Below are 25,789 nucleotides of genomic sequence, written 5' to 3' on the forward strand. Positions count from 1 at the left end.
ATCTTCGTCCTTCGTCTACAAAGTCTGATATTTGCATTTCAGGCTCTCGAAGTTTGCTCCCCGCCTTCACCATTGCTGAGGGAGATCGAGATCTACTCTCTCTCTAAAAAAAAAAAAAAAAAAAAGAATGGCAAAAATGGAGGAGAAGAGGACGGTGGCGTGGTGCGTCGTCTTTGTATTCGTAGCGTGCTGTGCGACGCCGGCGAGATCGGATGCATCGGATCACAAGTACAAGGCCGGAGATGCTGTCCCTCTCTACGCCAACAAGGTCGGGCCATTCCACAACCCGAGGTAATTAAATCTTCATCCTTAGCCTATTCATGCTGTTAGGTCGAATTAAATTTGCAAGTTCTGTTCATAATTAGCCTAATCATGCTCATGTGGTTGTCGGTGGATGTCGAAATGAGCGAGGAGTTTTGTGCTGTTGAGGTTGTCGGTCAATGTCACTCACACTTATGATTTCATGCAATTTCTTAGCTCTCAGTAGAGGTGTTTAGATTAATTTAGGACTAATCTACTTTGCTGGGATAATTAGAAGGAAAAATTGTTAGCATTCTGCTGGGATCTGAATATGCGAGTGGTCTACTTTGTTTGTAATCCGGATGAGTGAAATTGTGTCCTCCCTCTTGCTGCCACCGACAAGGATAAGCCACATTTAGGTGTTTGGAAGTGGTCCACTTTTGTCTTTAAAACACACGCAAAGCTTATTCATACTGTTCAGCTGAATTATATTTGAAAATCTTCGTAATTAGGTAATCATGTTTGCTGTGATTGTAGGTAGATGTGAAAATGAATGAGATATATTGTGCTTTTGAGTTTTCCGTCAATTTTCAGTGTTGTGATTTGTGAAATTCCTTAGCTTTCAGTTGAGGTATCTATATTAAAATTTGGGACCAATATACTTTTCTCGGACAAGTAAAAGGACAAATTGTTAGCTTTAGTTGGAATCTGAATTTGCGATGGTCCACTTTGTTTAGCATCTGGTTGAGTGAATTTGTCTCATGCCATGGACAAGGATAAGCTACAGTTAGATCTTTGGAGGGTTTAGGATATAGTGCCAAAGATAGAGGTGTGGCTTAAAAAGAATGCACTGAATATTTGAGATAAAAAGAAGGGAGAAGGGATTGACCGGGCTCCCAACTATTGTTTCTACTTCTTAAAGTTCAGGTTCTTCTAGTTGGGATGGAAGTTACAGAATAAATTCTCTGAATGTAATGAATACTGTATTCTAAATCTAGGTGCACAGCACAATAATATTCTTCTAGTTCATTTTCCATGCGCCAGGGATTGAGTTTTATGACAGACATAATTGGTCACACTAAAGTTGTCTTTTAAAACTTTGAAGTTTTTCTTCTTTTCCATGTTAGATTAATTGCCCAGTTTGAATCAACTTTGGTTATATTCTACCTTTTGTAAAAGAACTATAGGCGATGGAATTAGCATCTACAACTCATGTGTAATGGAAGTGCTGTTTAAAAGAATGATGAATACACTGATGTATAACATACTGAGTATTGATTTTGTGGCTCCTCAATAATATTGAGTTTATGGACTATATTATTTGACTACTATGGCTGTCATATCAAATCAAGAATGTTTGATCTTTTTTCACGATAAAATTCCTCTCTAAATCAAAATAAAAATGCTGGTTTTGGATAAACAAAGAGTTATATTCGGATATTATTTCCAAACAATTAATAATCAATTATTGAAGTCAAATGGTCAACTAAAATTTTAGTGAAGAGCATGTTAGTTTTCTTTTAGGAATCAAAGACTGATTGAGTGAGTTTTATTGGAATACTATTTCTGGATAATGAATAATTAATAAAATCAAAAGGGAAAACAGAGGGTGTTAAAAAAGGTATATCAATCTTCACAAAGGCAACAACCATAAGGCACTTCTACATTGAGCATAGGTTACTTGCAAGCATGCAACTCAAAACATATAGAAATTGTGTTGTTAAACTAGAACTTAGTGTTCACTGGATTGAAGTGTGCACTTCAGTCTTTCTGCATGCACTTATGTAGTTGTGAGTCAGGCCAGAACTAGTGTTCAATGGATTGATGTGTGCGCTTTAGTGTCTGTTCATGCACTTAAGTAGTTGTGATGTATGACTAACTGCATGAGTTTTTCTTTTTCGATATGCAGTGAAACATACCGCTATTTTGATCTCCCCTTCTGTCTTCCAGGTTAGGAATCATGATGACGTTATCTTCTCCAAAGTTGCTGTATTGTTAAAATTCAGAATTTATTAATTTGTTATATTATTATAGTTCTGAAGTCATTAATTTGGTATATTGTTCTAATTCTGAACTTATTGACATTCTTGACAGAGCATGTGGACGAGAAAAAGGAAGCCCTTGGTGAAGTCTTGAATGGTGATCGTTTGGTCAGTGCCCCTTACAAGCTTGACTTTATGTATGACAAGGACTCGGAAATAATTTGCAAGAGGACACTGTCACAGAAAGAAGTTGCACAATTCCGTGATGCTGTTGCCAAGGATTACTACTTCCAAATGTACTATGATGACCTTCCCATTTGGGGTTTTCTTGGAAAGGTTGATAAGGATGGAAAATCTGACCCCAGCGAATTCAAATATTACCTATTCAAACATCTTCATTTTGAGATCTTTTACAACAATGATCGTGTGGTTGAGATCAATGCACGGACTGATCCTAATGCCCTTGTTGACATCACTGAGGACAAAGAAGTTGACGTAGAATTCATGTATTCTGTGAAATGGAAGGAAACAAATACTCCTTTTGAGAAGAGAATGGAGAAGTACTCGCAGTCTTCATCATTGCCACACCACTTGGAAATTCATTGGTTTTCAATAATCAATTCCTGTGTGACGGTTCTCCTCCTGACTGGTTTTCTGGCTACTATTCTTATGCGGGTCCTTAAGAATGATTTTGTGAAGTAGGCATCCTTTATTGATTTTTTTATTTGCCAACTTATTCTCACCCTTTTACTGATGATGAACTTATTACTTATACTGTAAAGGTATGCTCATGATGAGGAAGCTGCTGATGACCAAGAAGAAACAGGGTGGAAATACATCCATGGTGATGTTTTCAGGTATCCGAAGTACAAATCTTTGCTGGCTGCAGCCCTGGGTTCTGGTACTCAGTTATTTACCCTGTAAGTATACCTTGGACCTCTCCTCATAAATTGGAGTAATCCAATAGCTTCTCCCTTTAAAATTGTCAAATGAACTTTTTGTCATATTCATGTTATTTTTGGCCCCCCACCCTTCCCATTTACAGGGCAATCTTTATTTTCATTCTGGCACTGGTTGGTGTATTCTATCCTTATAATCGGGGAGCGTTGTTCACTGCCTTGGTCGTCATATATGCTCTCACATCAGGGATTGCTGGCTATACTGCTTCCTCTTTTTATTGCCAACTAGAAGGAACAAACTGGGTCTGTTTTCAATGGCTTTAGTTTTTTACCTTATATACTTTTAAAGAAAAATCTCCAGAATTTGTTTAATACATGAACTCTATGCTTTTTATTCATTAGGTTGCTCATTGAGTGATTCTAAATTTTTAGCTTACCAGGATATAGTAAGTGCATCTCCATGTACAACTATAGTGACTAATTAGTGTTCTGTAATTCTTTTTTGCTGTGGCAGTAACTGACATCTCCACCTAAGATAATAGGACAATCTTGTTCAATCACTAATATGATTATCTCATATAAATAATGATGTGGATATCTGTTCCTTCAATTGCTGCTTTTGTGCAAACAGTTAATTTGAAATAAATGCAATATACTAATGAAAATCTTTTATTTATATTACAGGTGAGGAACTTGTTATTAACTGGAGCATTGTTTTGTGGACCACTGTTTCTCACGTTCTGTTTCTTGAACACTGTAGCCATTGCTTACAGTGCCACAGCAGCGCTGCCCTTTGGTACCATTGTGGTTATCTTTTTAATATGGGCTCTTGTTACATCACCATTGCTGGTGTTGGGAGGGATTGCTGGAAAGAATAGCAAGGCTGAGTTTCAAGCTCCTTGCCGTACGACTAAATACCCAAGAGAAATCCCACCATTACCTTGGTACCGTGGAGCCCTTCCTCAGATGGCAATGGCTGGATTTTTGCCTTTCAGTGCCATATATATTGAGCTATACTATATATTTGCCAGTGTTTGGGGTCACAGGATATACACAATCTACAGCATCTTATTTATAGTCTTCATTATTTTGCTGATTGTTACTGCTTTTATTACTGTGGCATTGACATACTTTCAACTTGCTGCTGAAGACCATGAATGGTGGTGGAGGTAAGTTGTACTTTTATTTGTAATGATCATCTCCTAAGGATTCTTATTAATTCTCATTGCATGTGATAACTTTTTAATCTTCATATATAATGTTTGAAGGAATTATATTCAGTAGTAACTACTTCCCTGGAATGATGTTTTGATTACTTTTCAGTATTTGTCTGGTCCCGTTGTTAGTTTTTAATTTCTAGTTTCACTTTTTGATTGAAGTACTAATACATATGTTTGTTTTTCTTCTTCTTCTTCTGCTGGTGATTAGATCTTTCCTTTGTGGTGGATCAACTGGGCTATTCATATACGGGTACTGCTTGTACTACTACTATGCACGTTCAGATATGTCAGGCTTCATGCAAACCTCGTTCTTCTTTGGGTACATGGCCTGCATCTGCTATGGTTTCTTCCTAATGCTTGGGACTGTTGGTTTCCGAGCAGCCCTGTTTTTCGTCCGTCATATTTACCGCTCAATCAAATGTGAGTAATAAGTTGATTGGGTGAGTAACACGGCCATGCTTTGTTAGGGCAATTGGGTATCTACTAGGAAGAGGAGACCATTTTAGAATGTAGTATTTTTTTGAGAGGAAGTTTGTATTATTTTGATATGGCACTCTAAAGAACACCTATTTTCTCATTTTGCGATTACAGCACATCACAGCTTAATAGTGTTAGTTTTTGCTAATATCCAGAATGGAGACAACATTCAAATATATACGAGGAACACGTGGATGTTTGCTTAATTACTATAGCCACTTTCTTGTTCGTTATAATATTCTTTCTATTGCTTTTCCATAACCACTAGTTCTTTGCCAATTCTCCCGGCCGGCCGACTATTATGTATTATTATTGTATGACGATAAATCCATTTTTACATTTTCAAAATCATCTTTTGTGCTAACGAAGCATTATATACTCCCTTCAAAATTCTGCCTGTTATCAATCATCACATTATGCTAAATAAAGTATCCACACTAAAATGGAAAACAATCTGCTCTACTTAGCTACGAAAATAACACAAATAATGCATGGGAAATGGGAAATATAAAATAAAAATTGGGTCCATTACTCAAATAAGCTAGCTAATGTTTGGTAGTTGATACGGAGGAGTATTAAGGTACAACCCATCTCACAGTTGATCAATAGAAGTTGGAAAATTAGACAAACAATTATGTTTCTTCCCCCATCAAGTGGGGAACTAACTGTAAATATCCAATGAAAATAACAGGGAAGAAAATGGTATCTTTGTTGTCTAATAATACATGCTGCTACTGATGCTATGCCAAATGACAACAGGTAGCAAGCAGCTGCTCAACATAAAACTTGCATGAGGGTGGGGGTGGTTCTACTCTACCTCCAAGTAGAGCCACCGAGTCGGATAACCTCCTCCATACCACTGTCCCTCCTGTTATTGCTTGTGTCTTCCTTCTGGCTGCTACCCAAGTCACCATAGAGATCTTTAAGTTTAGCCAGGTTGCTAGAAACAGATGTCTTCTCTTTGCTTCCATCTTGTGCTGGAGGACTCCGCCGATGATCAAGACTTCCACCTCGCTCATGCATGCTCTGACTCTTACTTCTACTTCTACTTCGGCTCCGACTCCTCTCATGATGATCCCTTCTACTTTCCCTGGACCCCCTTCTGTCATAATCCCCATATCTTCTGTCTCGATCCCTTTCCCGTTCTCTATCATAATCATGCCTTCTACCTCTCTCCCTATCCCGCTCTCTATCATAATCATACCTCCTCTCTCTATCCCGATCCCTACCCCTCTCCCTGTCTCGGTCGCGATCCCTATCCCTATCCCTATCATGCTGTCGGTCTCTCTCACGGTCCAGGTCTTTATCCCTGTCTCTGTCAGGTATGTCACGGCTTTGACTACGACGATAGCTGGGAGACCGCTTTGCATCATCACCGTTCCTGTCATAAGGAGATGATGTCAAGGTACGACGGATAGGAGATGAATCTCTTGTTGATGCACGATGAGGTGCGCGCTGACCAAACGAGACAGAGAGGGAAGCTTTCACAGAAGGTGGCCGGCGTGCAGTTTCTTCAGACCCTCGAGTAGAATCCCCAGTTGATCCAGAAGGCTTAGTAGGAAGCTTCATGTTCTCAAGATTGGATACAACAGTACGCATTACAGGAACTGGGATACGAGGTAATAGTGTATCGAAGTAGTACTGCAATCAAGCACAAAATGTTTAGTGCTTGTATCAATGTCAGATTAAATAGCAGTACATACATATATAGAGAAAATGAAATCACAAACATATCAAAGAACATTGTAATACTCCATGTTATGTGTCAAAGTTCAAATTAATCATGAGTAAAAATTTTAATTGCAAAACATTCAAGTACAATAGTAAAAAAAAAATATACACTAGATAAGTTTTACTAGTCAAATTGAAGATTGAGAGGCCAGTGCTGCAAGTAGCCACATGCTCTTCCCTCATTTCCATGGCAACTTGATAGTTCAAAAATTGAAAAAATTACAATAGAAGCTTTCTGTAGAGAAAATGAATGTCTTTAGCAACCTCAAGATTTGGGATAAAGTCAGTCAATGAAAATTTATCATTTTAGGAAGGTGTGCCTTCATTAAAAAATCACAATTGCAATGGAGGATGAGAAGAAATGAGAACTAAGAACTAGAGAACTCTTACCAAGACAAAAGGTTGCTTCCATTATTCAGACACAAAATTTATGAGAAATCCACAATGAACACCATTAAAACTAACAAATGAACATCTAAGAAGAGTTGCATTAACTAACTCTTACCATTCCTCATCAGATATTCAGATGACTGAAAAGCTCATCATATAGGCAAACAGTAATTTTTCTTAAAGTGGTCAACATAAAAAATTCGATCTTATTAGAAGTAATGAATAGTAGTGTTTACTGTTAACTCTGCTAATGGGAAGATATAGAATCTGCATATAAACAGGTTAAGCTTTGTCTGAGCCATGCTGAAAAACATTGATAAAATTACATGCACAGGAGATTAATCTTGACATGAAATTAGCAGCTTCCTTGTATAGAAATCTACCAGTAATATTTGAAATGCCCCCACATGAGGACAAAAGCCTAACCAGAGTACCAAACATCTTCAATTTGCCATTACCTAGCAAAATCAATTCTCATCTTAACATGAAAAAATTCCTTCAACAGAATTCAATCACTAATGTCGGGAAATGTCACTGCATAAGCAGGACAAAAGGAACTAACCAATCATCTTCAATTTGCCATTACCTAGATAAATCAATTTAACAATTTCATTCAACCTTATGATAAAGCATTCCATTTCATACTCTCAATTGCTTTTTTTTTTTTTGTTAAGGAAATTACATGGACACATGCAGATCCTTGCATTTAGATACAAACAAATTGTCTAGACTCTATAGTTAATTTAATTGAAATCAGTAATTGTCTTTAGTAATTACATTTTATTTTCAATCAAAGTTTATTCATCATTCACTAATATATTTTCACACTGCAAGAAAGAATGAACTATTCTAAAAATATCAGGTAGGCTCCAAATCTTCGTTGAATGGTTTAACTTTTAACAATGAATGGAAGATTAAAATACAGAGTATTAAAACTCATAACGTTAATTGAATCAGCCAAAGAACTGGAAAAAGGAATGTAGGGGCAAATTTTAGTATGCACAAATTAAGTTGGGTGTGATTATCATTTGTATAGTAAGTTTTGGGTTTCCTAGAGGGAGATGCAGAAGATCTCACCCAACTAAATTTCCATAATATCACATGCATACTTTTACTCTTTCAATATAAAATGGAAAACAAAGGAAGAGCTTGCCTTTTAAGAGAAATGCATTTTATTTAGGAATATTTCTTTTTAAAAAAGCATTCCATTAACGCAACTTCCCTAAATATAAACAATAAGTGTGAATGAAAGTTATACCCCTGATTTATGTCCGTTTTTTCCGTTAAGTTTTTTTTTTTTACATTATGCTATAAAGGTTGTACATTAAAATATTTTGGACAAACCACCCCTACCGTTATAACTTCCGTTATCTTTTCCACTATTGTTACCATGCACATGCATCCACCATATATTTTCTTATCTTCTTCATTAATAATAATATATACATATTAAATATTTGAGTTATATGTTAACTATTACATAAATATAAATATCAAATTTATAAAAATGATTTACATTATTATTATTATTATTTAGAATAATTTAAATATCTAAAATTTAAATAAATTTAAAATTTTAATATAATGTATTAATATTGGGCACCTATTTTTTGCGCATCGCGCATAAAAAATACTAGTGTGTGTGTGTGTGTGTGTATATATATATATATATATATATATATATATCAAAATGGTGGCATAGCTCATAGCTGTGAGGTGGTAGGACTGTATTTTCCACTTTAATTTTTGAAATAATTGAGGAAACTGGTGACAAGATGTTGAAAACGACAACTCTCCGACCATTTAATGATGAATACAAACACGTGGAATTCACAAAGCATGAAAATTTTTTTTGTCACCGCTTCAATTTGGGTGTGATTATCATTTGTATAGTACGTTTTGGGTTTCCTAGAGGGAGATGCAGAAGATCTCACCCAACTAAATTTCCATAATATCACATGCATGCTTTTACTCTTTCAATATAAAATGGAAAACAAAGGAAGAGCTTGCCTTTTAAGAGAAATGCATTTTATTTAGCAATATTTCTTTTTAAAAAAGCATTCCATTAACGCAACTTCCCTAAATATAAACAAAACTATGTCAGTAGTGATGGGCTGGAACAAAAAGGAAAAAAACTGCTTTTGTTTATGCTTTATTTAAAAGAAATAAATTAAGCGATATATTTTTCATTGAGAAAATTGGTATACATGCATGAAAGTAATGTGTTTATTATAATTTCACAAAATTAGTTTTGGAGAAATTAAATTAAAAAAATTAAAAAGGAGAAGAAAAAGATAAGCACATAAGGTAAATGAATCTATCCAATTAACAAATGCACTTTGCACATTTTTTGTCTAGGTTTGAAAACATGCACATTTTGGGGAAAAAATTTCTGTATATGCATATTCTTGAAAATTTCCCTGCAACATGGGGCATAAACTTTTCACTGCACCACTAAAAAAATAAAATCCTATTTGCCAATAATATATAGAACCTATCAAGAAGTATTGAACTCAGATGTCATATAGAAGTACACAGGAAGAGAGACATAAATGTGTCTCAAAGGCAAGATAATGGAAAAAATGAATGTGTAAGCTTGTTAACATACTGAAATTGAAGAAGCAGTATGAGAGTGAAGAATTTTAAAAACCAACAAACACAACAAAGTACATTATCAGATAAATGATTTGGCACCTGACCTGTCCTAGGAGCAAGTCACGCACATATACACCCATGGTTGTCATTCTACCACTAGATCCAGGAGAGAATTCCTGCAAATAGGGGGAAAGAAGAAAAGGTTAGAGCTTAAATGGGAAGCAAGTGCTGCATGATAAACATATGTAATAAACACATTAGAAGGATCCTATATTGCATTCTTTAAAAGTGAAGATGAAGTGACACAACCACTTATGCAGTAAAACCAATAGTGAAGCAAAAGAAGAATATTAAGTAAATAAAATGGGCAGTATAATCATAAGTAGGATGCAATTATAAAAGATGGAGCCAGACATCCTGGGAAACCTTCCTACTCCTAGACCTTCATATTTAATTGAAACAACTAAAAGCTCATCCTCTTATGTGTGCGCTAAGATGTAAATTTTTCAGTCATATTTAAAATATGAAAGTGATTTCTCCTCTACATGACATTGTTAGAAAACAATCAATTTCAGAAGGAGATGGAAGGAAACCCATTGTTCATACCTCATCATCTTTAAGATACGGCTCATACCAACTCCATATTGTCTTTGGATCTGCAAGATATCTCAAGTATAGGAAACCCACCTAGAGAAGGAAAAATTCTCATATCAGATCCTTCCTCAAGCTTCTCAGTAATGTAAAATGTGCATGTGGCAACAGAGAAACCCATCCTTATTGATGTGCCAAATAAAATTCCACATGTTAAAGAAAGTCTAAAAATTCTATAATAAAGCAGTGTTGCAAAAATTGGCCTACGTGGCCGCATAGGCACTACCACACTACTAGGCCGATGCATATTCTGATGTAGGTGGCCATCCGACTAGTCGGACAAATCGGCCATTTTTCCTGTGTGTCGCCAGTGCCTTCAGTGGAGTTCACACCCTTGTAGTCACCCATCACTCGGTTGGCCATCATAGTCGTAGTTCGTCACCTAACCCATCGCCTTCGCAAAGCCCCTCACCTTGTCGGATGGTTGTATTTCCTTCATGCGTCAAACCCATGGTCGCAGCTCGCTATCGCTGCTTGGAAGTCATCTACTCATCGACATTGCTAAAGTTGAAGAGAGATGGTAGTGCTTCGTCGGTGGAAATATGAAATTATGGGACTTGAAATTAGGGTTAGATTTTTAGTCTTTGAAGAGTTTGGGCTTGAGCTAAACTTTTAAGTTTTGGGCTAGGCTTAGGCTTTAATGCTTTATTTTTATTTTTTATCAAATGCAATAAAAAAATTATTAAGGAACCTATGCGCCCGCAGCAACTAGGCGCCCATCCACACAGCCTGATGAGAGCCTAGCGCCTTTTAATAAGGCCACAAGTTAAGATGAACTGCATATTAAAATTTTACTGAGCATTTACCCCTATGAAGATTGATGATGCAAAAGACTTTGCTAGCGATAGTCTCATAGTCCTTCATGCAAACTAGAAGGCTATGACTAACAATAGAAATAACCACTAAAAAGTGAAAATGCAAACATGTTGATAGCATGAGACTACTCACAGCTCTGATATATGGTGAATCAGGGTGCTTCAAAAGGCCATGCATTTGTTTGACAGTAAGTTTCATAGTAAAAAACTTGTACAGAAGGCAGAATGCTGTTGAAGGACCCCGACAGTTGCCAGTCATCCATGGCTCAACATGGTCAACTTGATTATAGATTTCATCAATCACTTCATGATATGTCTTCAGACGCAAAAGGTCTCTAAAGTAATCAGAAGAAAGAATGTTCATAGAGAGAACCTTCTCCAACAATTGATCAATTGGCTTCCCAGAACTCCGAATCTCAGCCATATCTCATAAAATACCCACACCACTAGTCAATCAAGCATAAAATTCAATAAACTTTGCCTCTTTGACAGCCAACAATCAGAAAATTGTCAGCAGGACTTGATTTCCAAACCAAAAGCTACCTGCAGTAAATGCAATTAAGATCACAAAATCAATCAATTATACAATTAAGTCTAACCAAGTAGCATATATTGCATATTCAAAAAAAAGGTAACATATATTACAGTTATTACCAAGACTTGGTAAGCTGCTTATTTAGGTGCACATAAAGACAGTATATAACATCTAACCCGTATAAGGTTTATTTCTTTCCCATAGAAACAAAACATGAAAGTAGTTTTATTTTTAAAACTGCCTTGAATGTTTTTCTTAGGGGTGGGCGTTTCGGTATTCGGTTTGGATTTTTTCGGTTTTGGTTTGTTCGGTTAAATAAATAAATAAATAATAATAAATAATAAATAATAAATAAAATAAAATAAAATAAAAAAGAAACCTATCGGTTTAACATTATAGTTCGGTTTCGGTTCAGTTTAGAAATCCCAATTCCCAACAATTCATAGTTTTCTAGCACAAACATCCATTCAATCCTGACTGCAAGAGAACATGCCAAATAGCTCTTAGGGATTTTGTCAAGATAAACAATATAAGCTGAAAAGCGCACCATGTTCCATTCAAAACACACAAATTTCATAACTAACAGTCATTTTCATGGTCTAATTAAATAGGTTCAAACCACATTCAAAATCTCAGTATATGTTTCATCAAACACAACAACAATGGAATACAAGAAACTTAACCAGAAAATAATTCAGAACACTATACAGCTAATATACTTAGTTCCCTGACAGAGAATCATAACTCAATCATGAAAAGCAAACTAGCATACTGGATTACTGGCAAGACAAATTCACCACTCATAATTCTCATAAAGATACAAATAACAGCACGCAAGCATATACTCCCATACACCAACCTCGGCTATGTTAGCAATAATTATGAAACAAAGCCATGTCTAAAAATTAATGCAGTGTTCGACACAGCCTAGACACGGGCTATGTTAGCAATAATTATGAAACAAAGCCATGTCTTAAAATTAATGCAGTGTTCCACACATCCTAGACATGGGCTATGTTAGCAATAATTATGAAACAAAGCCATGTCAAAAAATTAATGCAGTGTTCGACACAGCCTAGACACGGCTGTGGCCGTGAATTTCCAGTCTTCTTCAACACTCAAGCAATCAGAAATCGAGAATCAAAAATCGATAATCAAGTTCGGCAGAAAATTTCCAAACTTGAAGACAGAAAAATCAAGGTTCAACCAGCAATCAGAAAATTTCAAGACTCGACGAAAATTTCAACCGAGACCAACAAGGAGAGGAGACCGGAGGAGTACCTTCGTCCACAGTAGAGGAGACCGTTCGTCGCTAGGAGCATGCGAGGAGCGAAGGCGGCGGAGCAGGGCAGCTGGCAGCAGGCGAAGCAGGAGATGGAGGACTGGTCTCTGGTCTCTGGTCCGGTGACGAGAAGATTAGGGATTTGGAGATGGAATTTTGGATCAACTGACCGGCGATTTGGAGATGGGATTTGGATCTCTGGTCATGAGCTGTGTTCGATTGGAGGCGAGCAGGCGAGGTCCGTTGGTCGCTGAACATGCGAGGCGCCGAGCGGTGTTCGTCTTCACTCTGTTCGTCGTAATAAATCAGATTTAGGAATTTACTCCGTCTAATTTAGAAATTAGGGATTTGTTCGTCTTCGCTCTGTTCGTCCTTCAGTCAGATAATATTATTTGAAAAAAGTTTATTTGATCACTATTCCAGTATGTTTGGTTCACGAAATAATTTTAGAGGGAATAACAATATTATTTCATAGGGAACGGAATAGTAAGGAATAGAATATGAATTGTATTCTAGTGTTTGATTCGCTGAATAAATAGACTTTATAAATTATTTTTCGACACTAATACATATTTAAGCAAATATAGCAACTACTTTGTATCTTTGACAAATTACAGAATGTACAATATAATCGTCTAATAAGTGAATTTTTTTTTTTGGAAAAACTAAGAAATGAAGTTGAAAGTCATAATACACATTCAATTAACATTTTTTAATTATATATTGGTATATTCATGAATAGAATACATGTTTGATTGGAACGTAGAAATTTCACGAGGATTTACATCTTTTTTTTGTTGCAATTAAAAGTAGTAATTACTAGAATGCTTGGCGTTGTCGGCGTCCCAGCCACTGCATAAAGGACCTAAAGGTTGGAGGAGGGGTAGGTGGCGGTAGTCTCGACTTGGCCATGGTTTCCTGTCCATCCTGGGTGACTGTTTGGAGAAAGAATCCGAAGCGTTGAAAGAGATGCAAAGACAAAGAGAAAGGGTAAAATATAAAATATATTCCAGAGAACTCATGAATAGGTTAATACCAGGGGAACCCTATTAATAATTATTCCCCCTATAAAGGGAATGTGCCATTCCCAGGAACAATGTTCCTGGGAATAAAAATGTTGATTGTTCCTGGGAATAAAAATGTTTACCAAACAAAGAAATAAGTCTATTACTGGGAATGCTATGCCATTTCAGACCTATTCCGCGAGCCAAACGTGTCATTAATGGTTTAATTTTGTTAAAAAATTAATATAAATATTTGATTAATTAGTTTTTTGTAATTCTAAAATACTAAAATTCAAAAAACTGTTAAAAATAATTTTTTAATTAGCTATTTGATAAAAAAAAAAAAAATTATACCAAATATCTATCAACTAGTATATAATTTATCAAATATTTTTTTCAATCAGCAAATATTATCAACTAGTTATGTTCTCTAATTAACCCAAACTAACAACTAATAGTCATTTACCAAACAGTACTTATATCAAACAAGCCAGTATAGTTTGTGCAAGATTGAACTATTAAACAAAAAAAAAAATTAGAATTAAATTATCAACAACAAAAAAGTACAATTAGAAAATTAAATCTACAAAAATATGCAATTATCATTTTTTACATATTACTCTAGGTTAAACTGATAACTTAACATTTAATATAATTAATTAATTTTAAAATGTTAATATTTAAATCACAATAACATAAATTACATATAAAATCTTATTTTAGTTACTATTTTAACAAATATTAAAAAAAAAAAAAAAACTTTTAGGAGGAGGCAGCTATAGCTATCTCCTTCTTTATCTGATCTAAATAAAGGGGAGGCAGACGTCTTCCTTTCAGATGAACGAAGGGAAAACAGCCATGGATGTCCCTTTTGTCCTGGACCCCATATTTTTTTAACCCCCTTCTTCCGTTCGTAGATGGAGGAGGGGTTTACCTCCTCCATCTACATAAGAGGAAGACACTTCCCCCGTCAGCGTCGGTGGAGAAGCCTGCCTCCTCCATTAACATTGACAAAGGAGGTGCCGCCTCCCTGTCAACTAGACGGGAGAGGTCGCAGGGAGGTGGCTATGTGTTTTTTTTAAAAAAAATTATAAAAATAAGTATTATATTATATTTGTTAAATAATTAAAGAAAAGATTATTTTATTTTTTTATGTGGCATGTTAAATCAAAAGTTTACCGGCAACTTGTTACTTACCAACAAATAATGCTAATTGTACATATTTTTAAGAGTTAATACCCAAAATGGTCCCTCGACTATGCCATAATTACCAATTTGGTCATCAACTACCATTCTTACCCAATTAAGTCCTCAACTATGTAACTTTTACTCAATTAAGTCCTCAACTATACAATTCTTACCCAATTTAGTCCTCAACTATACAATTCTTACCCAATTTAGTCATCTGTATTAATTTGACTGTTTGTTGACTGTCAAAAGTCGGGATAAAATTATAATTTTACAAGATTTCTCCTTCCTCTCCATTTAGCAGCGCCAAACCATGCAGCAATACACTCCGAAAAGATTTCGATCGTCAAAAAATCGTTGGAAATCAAATTCATGGGCTATCCGATGCATAACCACTACTTAGATACTGACAGGTTTAGAATCCAACCGGAGCTTATTGCTACATGGTTTGGCACTGCTAAATGAGGAGGAAGGAGAAAACTTGTAAAACTACAACTTTATTTCCACTTTGAGTTTTTTCCACTTTTGGTCCCTCGACTTCACTTGTGGTGACAAATGGGATTCACGACTTTTATTCCGGACATAATAGGTGCTCAACTTCAATTTTTTTTCCACATTTGGTCCCATCCGACCAAGAACCCGGCCAACCCACCGGAATTAGACTCAACCCTTGTTATGTTAAGGGTATTCTAGTCATTTCTAACCCATGTAAAATAATTAAATATAAGATTTATTCTATATATACACCTCATTCTCGCCTATCTCTGTTCAGTTCGAAGGTGTGCGAAGAAGGAAGATATTTCTTCGCACGGCGAGGTATTATTTTCACCAGCTCGTCTTCGCCCTCCACTTCTGCCACCAGAACGGCGTCACCCACCGTGACATCAAGCCCCAGAACCTCCTCCTCGACAAGGACGGCAAGCTCAAGATCTCCGATTTCGGCCTCTCCGCGCTGCCGGAGCAGATCCGAAACGGCCTCCTCCACACCGCGTGTGGTACTCCGGCCTACACCGCCCCGGAGGTGATGATCAGAAAAGGCTACGACGGCGCCAAGGCCGACGCGTGGTCTTGCGGCGTCATCCTCTTCGCCTTCCTCGCAGGGTACCTCCCATTCGACGACAGCAATATATCAAACATGTACCGTGCAATACGAAGCCGCGCGTTTCAGTTCCCGGATTGGATCACAAAGCCCACCCGGAGCATAATTTTCCGGCTGCTCGATCCCAATCCGGTAACCAGAATGTCCATCGAGGAACTGATGAAGCTCCCGTGGTTCAAGAAGTCATCATCAGTGATAGATTTGACAGACGAACATCAATTTGGGAACCAAGAGTTCGACAAAGATTGCAAACACTTAACCAAAATGAACGCATTCGATATCATTTCAATGTCTCCCGGGTTGGATCTATCAGGGCTATTCCAGGCGGGATTGAACAAGAAAGAAATGAGATTCACCACAAATTCCGAGGTAGGAGAGGTTGAGGAGAAGGTAAAGAAGATCGGGAGTGAAGCAGGGTATAGGGTGGAGAGGGGAAACGGAGGGGGAATCAGACTGGTAAAAGCAAGAGTAACGTTAATGGTGGAAATTCTTCAAGTGGCGCCGGAGCTATGGCTGGTTGAGATGAAGGTCGTCAATGGAGAAATGGAATTCGAGGACACACAGTGGGAGGAGTTGAGAGTTGGGTTCAAAGAAATATCTTGTTTCATGCTAGTATAACAATACAACCATGAATCTTGAACCAGACAACGCCGGTGATTGTCGCCGAGCTTCTACCAGGCGAGAATGAGGTGTATATACAGAATAAATCTTATATTTAATTATTTTACATGGGTTAGAAATTACTAGAATACCCTTAACATAACAAGGGTTGAGTCTAATTCCGGTGGGTTGGCCGGATTCTTGGTCGGATGGGACCAAATGTGAAAAAAAAATTGAAGTTGAGCACCTATTATGTCCGGAATAAAAGTCGTGAATCCCATTTGTCACCACAAGTGAAGTCGAGGGACCAAAAATGGAAAAAACTATTTCCACTTTTGACAGTCAACAAACAGTCAAATTGACAAAGGACTAAATTGGGTAAAAATTGTATAGTTGAGGACTTAATTGGGTAAGAATGATAGTCGAGGACCAAATTGGTAATTACGACATAGTCGAGGGACTATTTTGGGTATTAACTCTATTTTTAATTTTAAATGGCTTAACTGTACACTTTTTTGTTTGAAGGTCTAATTGTACGAATCTTACAAGTTCGATGGTCTATTTGACGTGTTATTATTATCCTCCTCCTCCTTATGTTTGATTCTCATTACAATTTCGATTATAATGTTTGAACTAACACACTCATAATAAGTTAATTACAAATTTTTAGTGACAAATTGGTCGGAGAGACTAAAATCAATAAAAAATTAATAATGCCCGTTTGGTTCACGGAATCAATTTGGATGAAATAGGAATATTATTCCATAGGAAATGGAATAGGTGAAGAATAGAATAGGAATTGTATTATGTCGTTTGGTTCGCTAAATGAATAAACTTTAAGAATTGTATTATAACGTTTCGTTGATAATTGTATTACACATATATATGTAATATATATACTTTTGTGGTGCGGCACTGTGCCGCAGCCGCAACAGTAATATATATATATATATATATATATATATATATATATATATATATATATATATATACACACACACACACTGCTACGGCAGCGACTTGGTACCGTCGCAACAATAATATATATTACATATATACTGTTGCAGTGCGGACGGTGACGCAGCCGCAATAGTGTATATTATATATATATATATATATTGATTTATTTATTTATATATTTATATAATTAAATATATGAATAATTAATTTGTAAAAAATAAAATTGAGAAGAATATTTTTATTTGAGGCTTCAATTTAATGCAAATGGCGAAAGGAATCGCAAAAACAGAGAAGACGAAAGAAAGATAACGTATAATGTTTAGGTTAAATAAAATTGTAAACTAGAAAATAAAATAAAAAATTTATTCCTGATGACTCAATAATAAGTTAATATCGGGGGGCCATGTAATAACTATTACCTTACTTGGGAGATTAGGCTATTATCAAAAATATTAATTTTAGAAATATAAATGTTTGCCAAACAAAAATAGGCCTATTAATGCGAATACTATGTTATTCTTAACCTATTTTGTGAACTAAACGGATTATAGTGTTAAATTAACAGTTTTTAAACTCATTGACGGCAATTAAAAATACACAATAGTCGTATGACCAAAAATATAATTCTTTCTAAAAAATTGAGATGCTCGGATGCTCCCAGCCGACCACTGACCAGTGAGCATTGACCACCTCCCACCTCAAGATTCAAGTATTCAACTAATGCAATCAATCGATTAACGTGATTACCATCCAGAACGCCACATTACGGTATACTTGTATAATCCTGATGACTCCGTGAAATGGCCGAGGACGCAGAGGAGATGGTTGGCGAAAGTGAAGACTCCAATTCCTGCAATCCTAGACAGGGAGGGCTTCACGCAAAGGAAATCACTCTTTCCGCTGTCCTGACCCGTTTGATTTCGGCGGTTTTGTTCCCCGGGCCGGACACACCCGGTACATTTCAACACCGGGTCAAGATTGCACTCTCCGAGTATGCCCCCTTGCTCTGCGAAGCTTCTCAGAACACTGCTCGTAATATTTACGCCTGGACTCGCCGGGGAAGTCCTTTCCGTGCCCTCCTCCTTCTTTCTGTGAGTGTATTGGAGAAAAAAGTTCACTTCTTTATTTTACTTTGAACCTCATGGAATTTAACAGAGTAAACTATTTTACATTAAAGCAGGCAGCTACTGCCCTCTAGGATGTCATATACATTGCATTAACTATATTTCTATAATTTTATTACTGTAGATTTGTAGCGAAGTAGTTTATATATATGTATACATGGGAATATGAATTTCTCGGTTTTAGGCAAGTGCCAGTACTTCTATACAGGCTCTTGAGAGGAAACGTTGCAATTTATAGTGCAAGTCTGGTGTGGCATCTTTATTGCGGTTGAGCTTATTTTTCCTGCTGATAAATTGCTACACATAAATTTTTCCTCCATCTTGAACTAGTAAGAAAAGCAATATTGGGTTACATCTGCAAAAATGAAGAGCAAGTTCAGGGCTTTATGCTGTCTGGCACAGTGATCTCATTTCAGTTGAGCTATTAGTTGGAAAGATTGAATAAGTACCAACTAAAATTTGACATTCTGGAGTATGCTTGCTGTTTTGCTTTATTATTATTTTTATTATTTTGGACTATTTTAAAATCATAGTAGTGCCATTACATTTTATTACATATATCTCCAAAAATGCTCATAACCATCTGTTGGCCGTCACTGTTCTGTTTATGCTAGTATGTTTGCATGTTAGAAGCTTAGAGCTATAATGAATTATGCTGTTTCTTAAAGTTGTGTGAGCTTGCACCTAAACAATGGTCCTTACCAAGTTACCATGTGTTATTAGATTGTGTTAGAAAAAGTTTACTGTAATATTCTTTTAGGAGACTTTCTAAACTCCACAACGAGAGGCAAAAAAAAAAAAAAAGAATAAATTTAGCCCATTATGATGTTGATTTTAAGGCTCTTTGCAGGTTTAGGAGGGTATGTGGTAATCTTTACCTTCTGTTAAATCTATATTAATTTGTTTTTTTATATGAAATAAATCAAATAATAGAATAAGAAAAACCTAACATCAAATTCACAATGTCTTTTGGTATCTTTTTATTGTCTTGAAAGGCCATTTTTTGAGAGGAGTATCTGGTAGTGGAGCACATTAGCTTCTAATAAATCTTGTTGCACCAAGGATAATACTGGATAATGTGAGCCTAGAGTTAATGCCATATGAGGTCCTCCCCGTAAACTTTCAGATTAACCACGAGTGGTCCTTCGACTTTCAAATTGTTACCATCCGTGGTCCAAGTTAACCACCCATGGTCTTTCAATTTTTAAAATTTAACCACCTGTGGTCCTCCTGTAAGAGGATCATGGCTGGTTAAAATTTGATAGTTGAAGGACCATGAGTGGTTCACTTGGACTACAGATGGTAACAATTTGAAAGTTGAAAGACCACGGATGGTCATTGGTGAATTTGAAAGTTTAGGACTAAACGTGGCAAAACCATTATACTCGGAGGACCCTAGATGGTACTAATAGATTTGTTTTCAAGTAGAGAGTTTCTAGTGTCATTAGCATCTACTGTATCTTGTTGGTTCAGTCTGTTACTTAGGTGAAGTTCGAATTTTTGTCATTGCTAAGCTGTTTTGGGACTACTGGTATACCTGTAGCAATTACTGTCCGGTACCAATCCAAATCCTAGTTGTCTTTCATTTAACCTGTTTCTTGGAATCAATTTTGGTTGCAGGTTGGGACAATTGGCCTTTTTTCGTTGACAGGATTACTAATTTTTATGATTTTCTTTGTTGCGGCAACTGTCAATGCAATAGTGATATCTCTGGTCATCTCTTTAGTGGTAGCAGGGGGGTTCTTGGTTCTTTTGTTTGCCTGTTTGATAGCCATTTACCTTGGGGCACTATTTGCAGCTATATTAGTCATTTCAACTGCAACAATTTCAGCAATTATTACTGCTTCCATAGTTGCAGGTAAACAAATATAGTACTTCCTCTGATTTTTTTTTTTTTTTTTTTTTTTTTAATTTTATTTTTTATATTACTGTGCTTCAGCATTTTATGTGTTGTCCTTTGCAGTTGTAAGGTTCTCTCCCACTGGCTCCAAGTCATCTATAGATTTGATTCCTTTACTTCCATCTTTTTGCTTTTTCTACTTCTGATGTTCTGCATTTGTGCTTTGGGATTTAATCTTCTTCTGAGATTACCTCAAATTAGAGCTTTATTCAAGATTTATATCTCTTGATCATATAGATAAAACTCAAATTACATCAAACTACAAATTACCTTGAAGTTTGATTTGATTGTCTGGTATCTCATGTGGAGTAGGTGATACTCAAATTTGTGGTTTTTACAGGCAATTTATGTGTCCGGATTAAGTCAATATTGGAAAACCACGTGTGCATCCCCTAAACTATAATCACTTCACTGATTTTTAATAAGCCTATAGATTACTGATTACTTTTGAGGTTTGATTTGGATCTCTTATATCTTATATGGAGTATGTGAAGCTTGAATCTCTGGTTTATAAGGGTCATTTATGCATCCAGATTAAGTCAATACTGGATAACCATGCATACATTTCCAAAATTTAATCACTTTTAATAAGCACAAGAGTACAGGATTCACAAGTAAATCAAAAAGTTGATTCTCAGCTCTGCATATCTTTTCATTTGTTGATTAGGTTTCACATTGAGAAGACGTTTTCAAAGCATTATGGCAATAATCCATTGCTTAATAATATTCTACATATCAAAACATAAACTCATTCATTTGGATTTATATTAAAAAAAGACTATGCTAAAGAAAGAGTAGAGCATTTTGGTCAAATTCCTTTCTTCTGTTTATGATGCTAGTTTCTGCTGAGAGATCACAAAATAATCATAAATTTTATGTATATATACAGCTGTACTGATATAAGGTAAATGAGAGTGGGATAACATCCAAATGAAAGAAGGAAAAATCTTTGCAAGAGAATGCTGTCTTTAGGAGCTAGCATTAATGAGTTACTTGATACAGCGAAACATAAACAGGGAAACTTTTATAACTGAATTTTGCTTTTGCATTTTAGTCATTCCTTACCTTCCTTTTAGTTTCCATTACATCAATCCCTGCATTGGTGTAGGATCATTCGTTCTTTGCTTTTTATGTTTGGAGCTATGTGACAGCCTAGCAATTAACTCATAGGTGTTATAGGTAGTTTGACAAAGTAAATACTTATGCATTCTATTCTGTTAACCTCCAACGCCTAATGATCTTTCATGTTTATACTCTACCTGAAATTAAATGTTAACTTCCCATCAAACATTCTTTATGGACATCCAGTTTCTGTACTGTGTTTTTGCATGATGGTTTGATGATATAAACACCGTTCAAAACTGGAACCACCATGTAGCCTAGCTTGTGGATCGGGCTCCTTAGTGTTTGTTAGGCATGATTTCTGGGTGTTAGAACTTTGACTGAATTTGATTCTTGGCTGGTGCACCATATCGTTGTGTTCTGCAATCAACAAATCCCGTTGCTTACATCTTTGAATATGAAACCAAGGATCAAGTATTGTGTATTAATTATTATGCATGCAATTATACGTGCATTTTGACATTTTTTTCTTGTAGTGTATAATATCTAGTGCATGAATACGGAATTGAAAACTCAGTTTTTGCCCAGGCTTGATTGGATTCTTGTTTGCTGTGGGGCTTCTAACAAAGAAGAGCATCTATCTTGCAAAGAGTTCCTTGAGCACAACAGCATCAGCATTTTCATCTCGTTCCTCCACTCAGCAACACCACATGAATCAATCATATGATTAAGCTGAAGGGTTGATGTAAAAAGTATCAGATGGAGATGTCAGCATGCACTGTGGTTATTTCAAATATTAGCATGAAGAGCGGTATATATATATATATCTACATCCATAGTATTCATGGACATCGCTATGCAAAATTGCAGGATACATATTGCATCGAACTTGAGGCTCACTTGCCTTATATTTGGTGGCAGATGTTGTGTATAGAGCATATCATCCATTTTCCAGGCAATTTAAGTTGGTAGTTCGTAGAGGTACTTTTTGGAGAAGTTGAGATGAAAACGACTTAGTAGTTATATTCTTGTGTTTTCAATAAAATCTGGAGGCAGTGTATTGCTTGCCTGCTTCATTGGATCTATGGTGTTATCTATTGTGTGTTTCCAAGTGAAGCAGTAAAGCTTTGCAAATGAATGTAACATGTTTTGGTTTGGTACTAGGATGGTGACAGCAGCTGTACTAACATCTAGCTTTTGGATAGCATGTTTTTGTGAACTATATTATGTGTAAAATAAAATTTATAAATGCATATCAAGTTTCCAAATGACCAATCCTTATACCATCCATGGACTAGGGTCTAGAGTGCACTGTAGATTCTGGTGCATGTGATGTGTCTTTCTGTTGTGAGTTTTTGTGTTTTGTGTTATGAAATTATGCACCTTAAGAGTATAAATTTTGTATTGAAACAAATTAGTAATTGTATCTTATGTTATGAACTAGTTTTACGGGCATGGATGGAGTAAAGGGTTTGATCAAGGGAAAGATCTTGGCTTGGGATTTCCAGAGATCTAGAGAGTGGTTAGAGCCTCTTGCGCCGAAGGTAGAGATCGAGGCTGATTGTAGAACAACAAGAAAGTTTAGGCGTGCAAAAGTGAGTGCAAAAAGTCGTGATACGAGGTGGTGGGGTCAATATATACTACTATCGGGCGGTGGTTTTGATGACCAAGTTCAACATCTAGCCATCAAAACATGACGTTGATTGTTATACAAGTATAAAAAAAATAAAGTTGTACATTCACAAATAGCTAGTGTTTGGTGTAGTGGTGCCTTAGACGTAGTGTGTGAAGGTGAATAATGGCGGTGAGAGCCATGTGTGGCGAGGATTCGAGGAAGGGGAAAGGCAAGGGTAAGGGACATGAGGGTAGCTTGGGGGGGGGGGGGGTGGGGGTGGGGGTATGTGGCTTACAATAGTTTAGTGATGTAGCTCTGATGTATAATGCCCACTAGTTATGCGTTTAAATCTGGGGCTTGGACACTATAAATAGGGGATGCTGTAGGGGTTTAGACATCATCAAGGTCTCCTGTAATAGCCATGGAACGTTATGTTGTGGAATCGTGCATGTTCACTTTGACAAGTGGGCACGATTTTATATTCATAATTTCTATAATGTAAATTCATAATTTTTATATTGTAGATTAATAAAATCTATACTTTAAATTCATAATTTAAACCGTAGATTCATAATTTAAATACAATAGATTTATAATTTTTATACACTAGATTCATAATTTCTATACTGCAGATTCGTAATATTTGTACTGTAGACTCACAATTTATGTATTGTAGATTTATAATTTCTAAACTGTATAGTTATCAAATTATGAACATATAGTTTTGTGATTTGTGAAAACAGAGTTCAACAGTTGAGAATATGAACATCAAAAATTATGAACATATAGCTCTATAATTATGAATCTACAATATAAAAATTATGGACAAATTATATCGTGCAGCGCGGTGCATAATCGATTATGCGCCGAGCTTCAAAATGACGTCGTTTTGTTTAATGAAAAGAAACGGCACCCGCTTTGCGCCGTTCCGCAAAAAGTAACTCTGTTATTTAATTTCATTTGTATACACTGCAGTTTCAGTTCAACACAACTACAGTTTCATTTCGATATAACTACAGTTTCATTCGATATTTATACACTCAAATATGTGAAGATGTTATTTAATTTTATTTTATATACACTATAGTTTCATTAAAATACAACTACATAATCATTTCGATATAACTACTGCTTCATTGCACAATATACACTCAAATATGTGAAATATTATTTAGTTTCATTTTATATACACTGCAGTTTCATTTCACAACAACTACATTATCATTTTGATATAACTGCAGTTTCGTTTGATAATATATAAAATAATACGTGAGGTAGTGTCGATTTATATACATTGTAGTGTCAGGTTAGATACACTGTAATTTCAGTTGGTAATTAACACACCAAAAAATGAGCGTTCTGTTAACAATAACGGCGCACCGTTTCATTATTTAAAGAAACGACGTTTTGACCGTGGTGCACGTGCACCGCGGTCCACAGTATAACGACTGGAAATTATGAATATGGAACCGTGCCCACCTTGCACAATCGTTATACCCTACACCACGGCGCGCGTAGCATTGTGCGCCTCGCGCCTTCCAAAACGACGTCGTTTTGGGAGGCGCGGTAGGAAGTTGCTGTGATTATGTGTATTTGTTCACACAATTATGTGTATTTGTTCATACAGTTATGTACATTTTTTATACAATTATGTACATTCTTTTTATACAATTATGTAAATCCAAATCAGAAAATTTGTGTGTATTATGTTAAGAGTTGATGTGTATTATGTTAAAAGTTTATGTTTATTATGTATTATGTTAGATTATGTGTATTATCTTTTAAAAAGAGTATGTATATTTTGTTATATAATTATGTACATTCATGTATACAATTATGTGTATTCTAGTATAACATTATGTACATTTTTGAACAACGGTTTTTTTTTTTAAAGAAAAAATTACTGTCATTCACTGGGACGGGAAATTTAAAAAAAAAAAAAAATTAAAATGACGTCGTTTTGCATCTAGGCGCACAGTGCAACGCGCACCGTGGTGTAGGATATAAATTGCCCACCTTGCAAGATGGGCACGTTTCCACAGCATAATTTGTCAATAGTCATGTCGTGGGCGGCCTAGGGCAAATTATTGTGTGGACCATAGTCCACACAGTGTTATGTAGACCATAATAAAAAGTACGTTTTTAATATACTAAATGTACATTATTTTTGTACTAAATGTACATTATACAATATAATGTACACTCGGTATAAAATAATGTACATCTCATGAATACAATATACATTATTTTTGTATTGAATGTACATTATTTTACAATATACAAAATATGATTACATAACTTGTGTGGACCTAATGATTGTGGGCCTAGACCCTTAGGCTTGAACTCTCAATACCCATTTTATGGTGTACTTGGTTCATTAAAAACTATTTTTTTTTTTGAAATAGACGAGGAAATATATA

The 25,789-nt window shown here is 35.8% G+C and overlaps 4 protein-coding genes across 7 annotated transcripts; 3 read left to right on the forward strand and 1 right to left on the reverse strand.

Annotated features, from left to right (window-relative positions):
• On the forward strand, positions 1–5,036 carry LOC109167601 (transmembrane 9 superfamily member 3). Its single transcript, XM_019316643.1, has 7 exons — positions 1–291; positions 2,150–2,190; positions 2,335–2,920; positions 3,005–3,142; positions 3,268–3,424; positions 3,806–4,290; positions 4,550–5,036. The coding sequence occupies exons 1-7, from the start codon at positions 128–130 to the stop codon at positions 4,767–4,769; spliced, it is 1,791 nt and encodes a 596-aa protein (XP_019172188.1). The 5' UTR covers positions 1–127; the 3' UTR covers positions 4,770–5,036.
• A 283-nt stretch (positions 5,037–5,319) lies between these two features.
• LOC109167602 (pre-mRNA-splicing factor 38B) lies at positions 5,320–13,162 on the reverse strand. 2 transcript variants are annotated; one of them, XM_019316644.1, is made up of 5 exons: positions 12,817–13,161; positions 11,134–11,543; positions 10,141–10,221; positions 9,639–9,710; positions 5,320–6,459 (listed from the first exon to the last, which is right to left on the reverse strand). In XM_019316644.1, the coding sequence occupies exons 2-5, from the start codon at positions 11,422–11,424 to the stop codon at positions 5,632–5,634; spliced, it is 1,272 nt and encodes a 423-aa protein (XP_019172189.1). In that variant the 5' UTR covers positions 11,425–11,543; positions 12,817–13,161; the 3' UTR covers positions 5,320–5,631. The 2 variants fall into 2 exon arrangements, with proteins under 2 accessions (XP_019172189.1, XP_019172190.1); XM_019316645.1 differs by lacking the exon at positions 9,639–9,710 and having other exon boundaries at positions 12,817–13,162.
• On the forward strand, positions 12,856–16,786 carry LOC109167500 (CBL-interacting serine/threonine-protein kinase 7-like). Its single transcript, XM_019316522.1, has 2 exons — positions 12,856–13,050; positions 15,782–16,786. Exons 1-2 carry the CDS (start codon positions 12,856–12,858, stop codon positions 16,724–16,726), a joined length of 1,140 nt encoding a protein of 379 aa, XP_019172067.1. The 3' UTR covers positions 16,727–16,786.
• Positions 16,787–18,341: 1,555 nt separating this feature from the next.
• LOC109167603 lies at positions 18,342–22,865 on the forward strand. Of its 3 annotated transcripts, none has more exons than XM_019316646.1 (4): positions 18,342–18,759; positions 20,413–20,650; positions 22,343–22,493; positions 22,766–22,865. In XM_019316646.1, exons 1-3 carry the CDS (start codon positions 18,469–18,471, stop codon positions 22,483–22,485), a joined length of 672 nt encoding a protein of 223 aa, XP_019172191.1. In that variant the 5' UTR covers positions 18,342–18,468; the 3' UTR covers positions 22,486–22,493; positions 22,766–22,865. The 3 variants fall into 3 exon arrangements, 2 of the variants coding, with proteins under 2 accessions (XP_019172191.1, XP_019172192.1); XM_019316647.1 differs by having other exon boundaries at positions 22,343–22,487; positions 22,760–22,865; XR_002051879.1 differs by having other exon boundaries at positions 18,343–18,759; positions 22,343–22,537; positions 22,658–22,865.
• Positions 22,866–25,789: the final 2,924 nt, after the last annotated feature.

The sequence above is a fragment of the Ipomoea nil genome, unplaced genomic scaffold (genome assembly GCF_001879475.1).
Source record: "Ipomoea nil cultivar Tokyo-kokei standard unplaced genomic scaffold, Asagao_1.1 scaffold3169, whole genome shotgun sequence".
NCBI lineage: Eukaryota > Viridiplantae > Streptophyta > Magnoliopsida > Solanales > Convolvulaceae > Ipomoea > Ipomoea nil.

Coding starts and splice junctions, on each gene's coding strand:
- LOC109167601 (XM_019316643.1), top strand. CDS start 128: ATGGCAAAAATGGAGGAGAAGAGGACGGTGGCGTGGTGCGTCGTCTTT. Junction 2,921..3,004: donor CTTAAGAATGATTTTGTGAA/GTAGGCATCCTT, acceptor TATACTGTAAAG/GTATGCTCATGATGAGGAAG. Junction 4,291..4,549: donor GACCATGAATGGTGGTGGAG/GTAAGTTGTACT, acceptor GCTGGTGATTAG/ATCTTTCCTTTGTGGTGGAT.
- LOC109167602 (XM_019316644.1), bottom strand. CDS start 11,424: ATGGCTGAGATTCGGAGTTCTGGGAAGCCAATTGATCAATTGTTGGAG. Junction 10,222..11,133: donor ATTCACCATATATCAGAGCT/GTGAGTAGTCTC, acceptor TTCCTTCTCTAG/GTGGGTTTCCTATACTTGAG. Junction 9,711..10,140: donor CGTATCTTAAAGATGATGAG/GTATGAACAATG, acceptor CCCTATTTGCAG/GAATTCTCTCCTGGATCTAG.
- LOC109167500 (XM_019316522.1), top strand. CDS start 12,856: ATGCGAGGAGCGAAGGCGGCGGAGCAGGGCAGCTGGCAGCAGGCGAAG. Junction 13,051..15,781: donor GTTCGATTGGAGGCGAGCAG/GCGAGGTCCGTT, acceptor ATCTCTGTTCAG/TTCGAAGGTGTGCGAAGAAG.
- LOC109167603 (XM_019316646.1), top strand. CDS start 18,469: ATGGCCGAGGACGCAGAGGAGATGGTTGGCGAAAGTGAAGACTCCAAT. Junction 18,760..20,412: donor GTGCCCTCCTCCTTCTTTCT/GTGAGTGTATTG, acceptor TTTTGGTTGCAG/GTTGGGACAATTGGCCTTTT. Junction 20,651..22,342: donor TACTGCTTCCATAGTTGCAG/GTAAACAAATAT, acceptor GTTTTTGCCCAG/GCTTGATTGGATTCTTGTTT.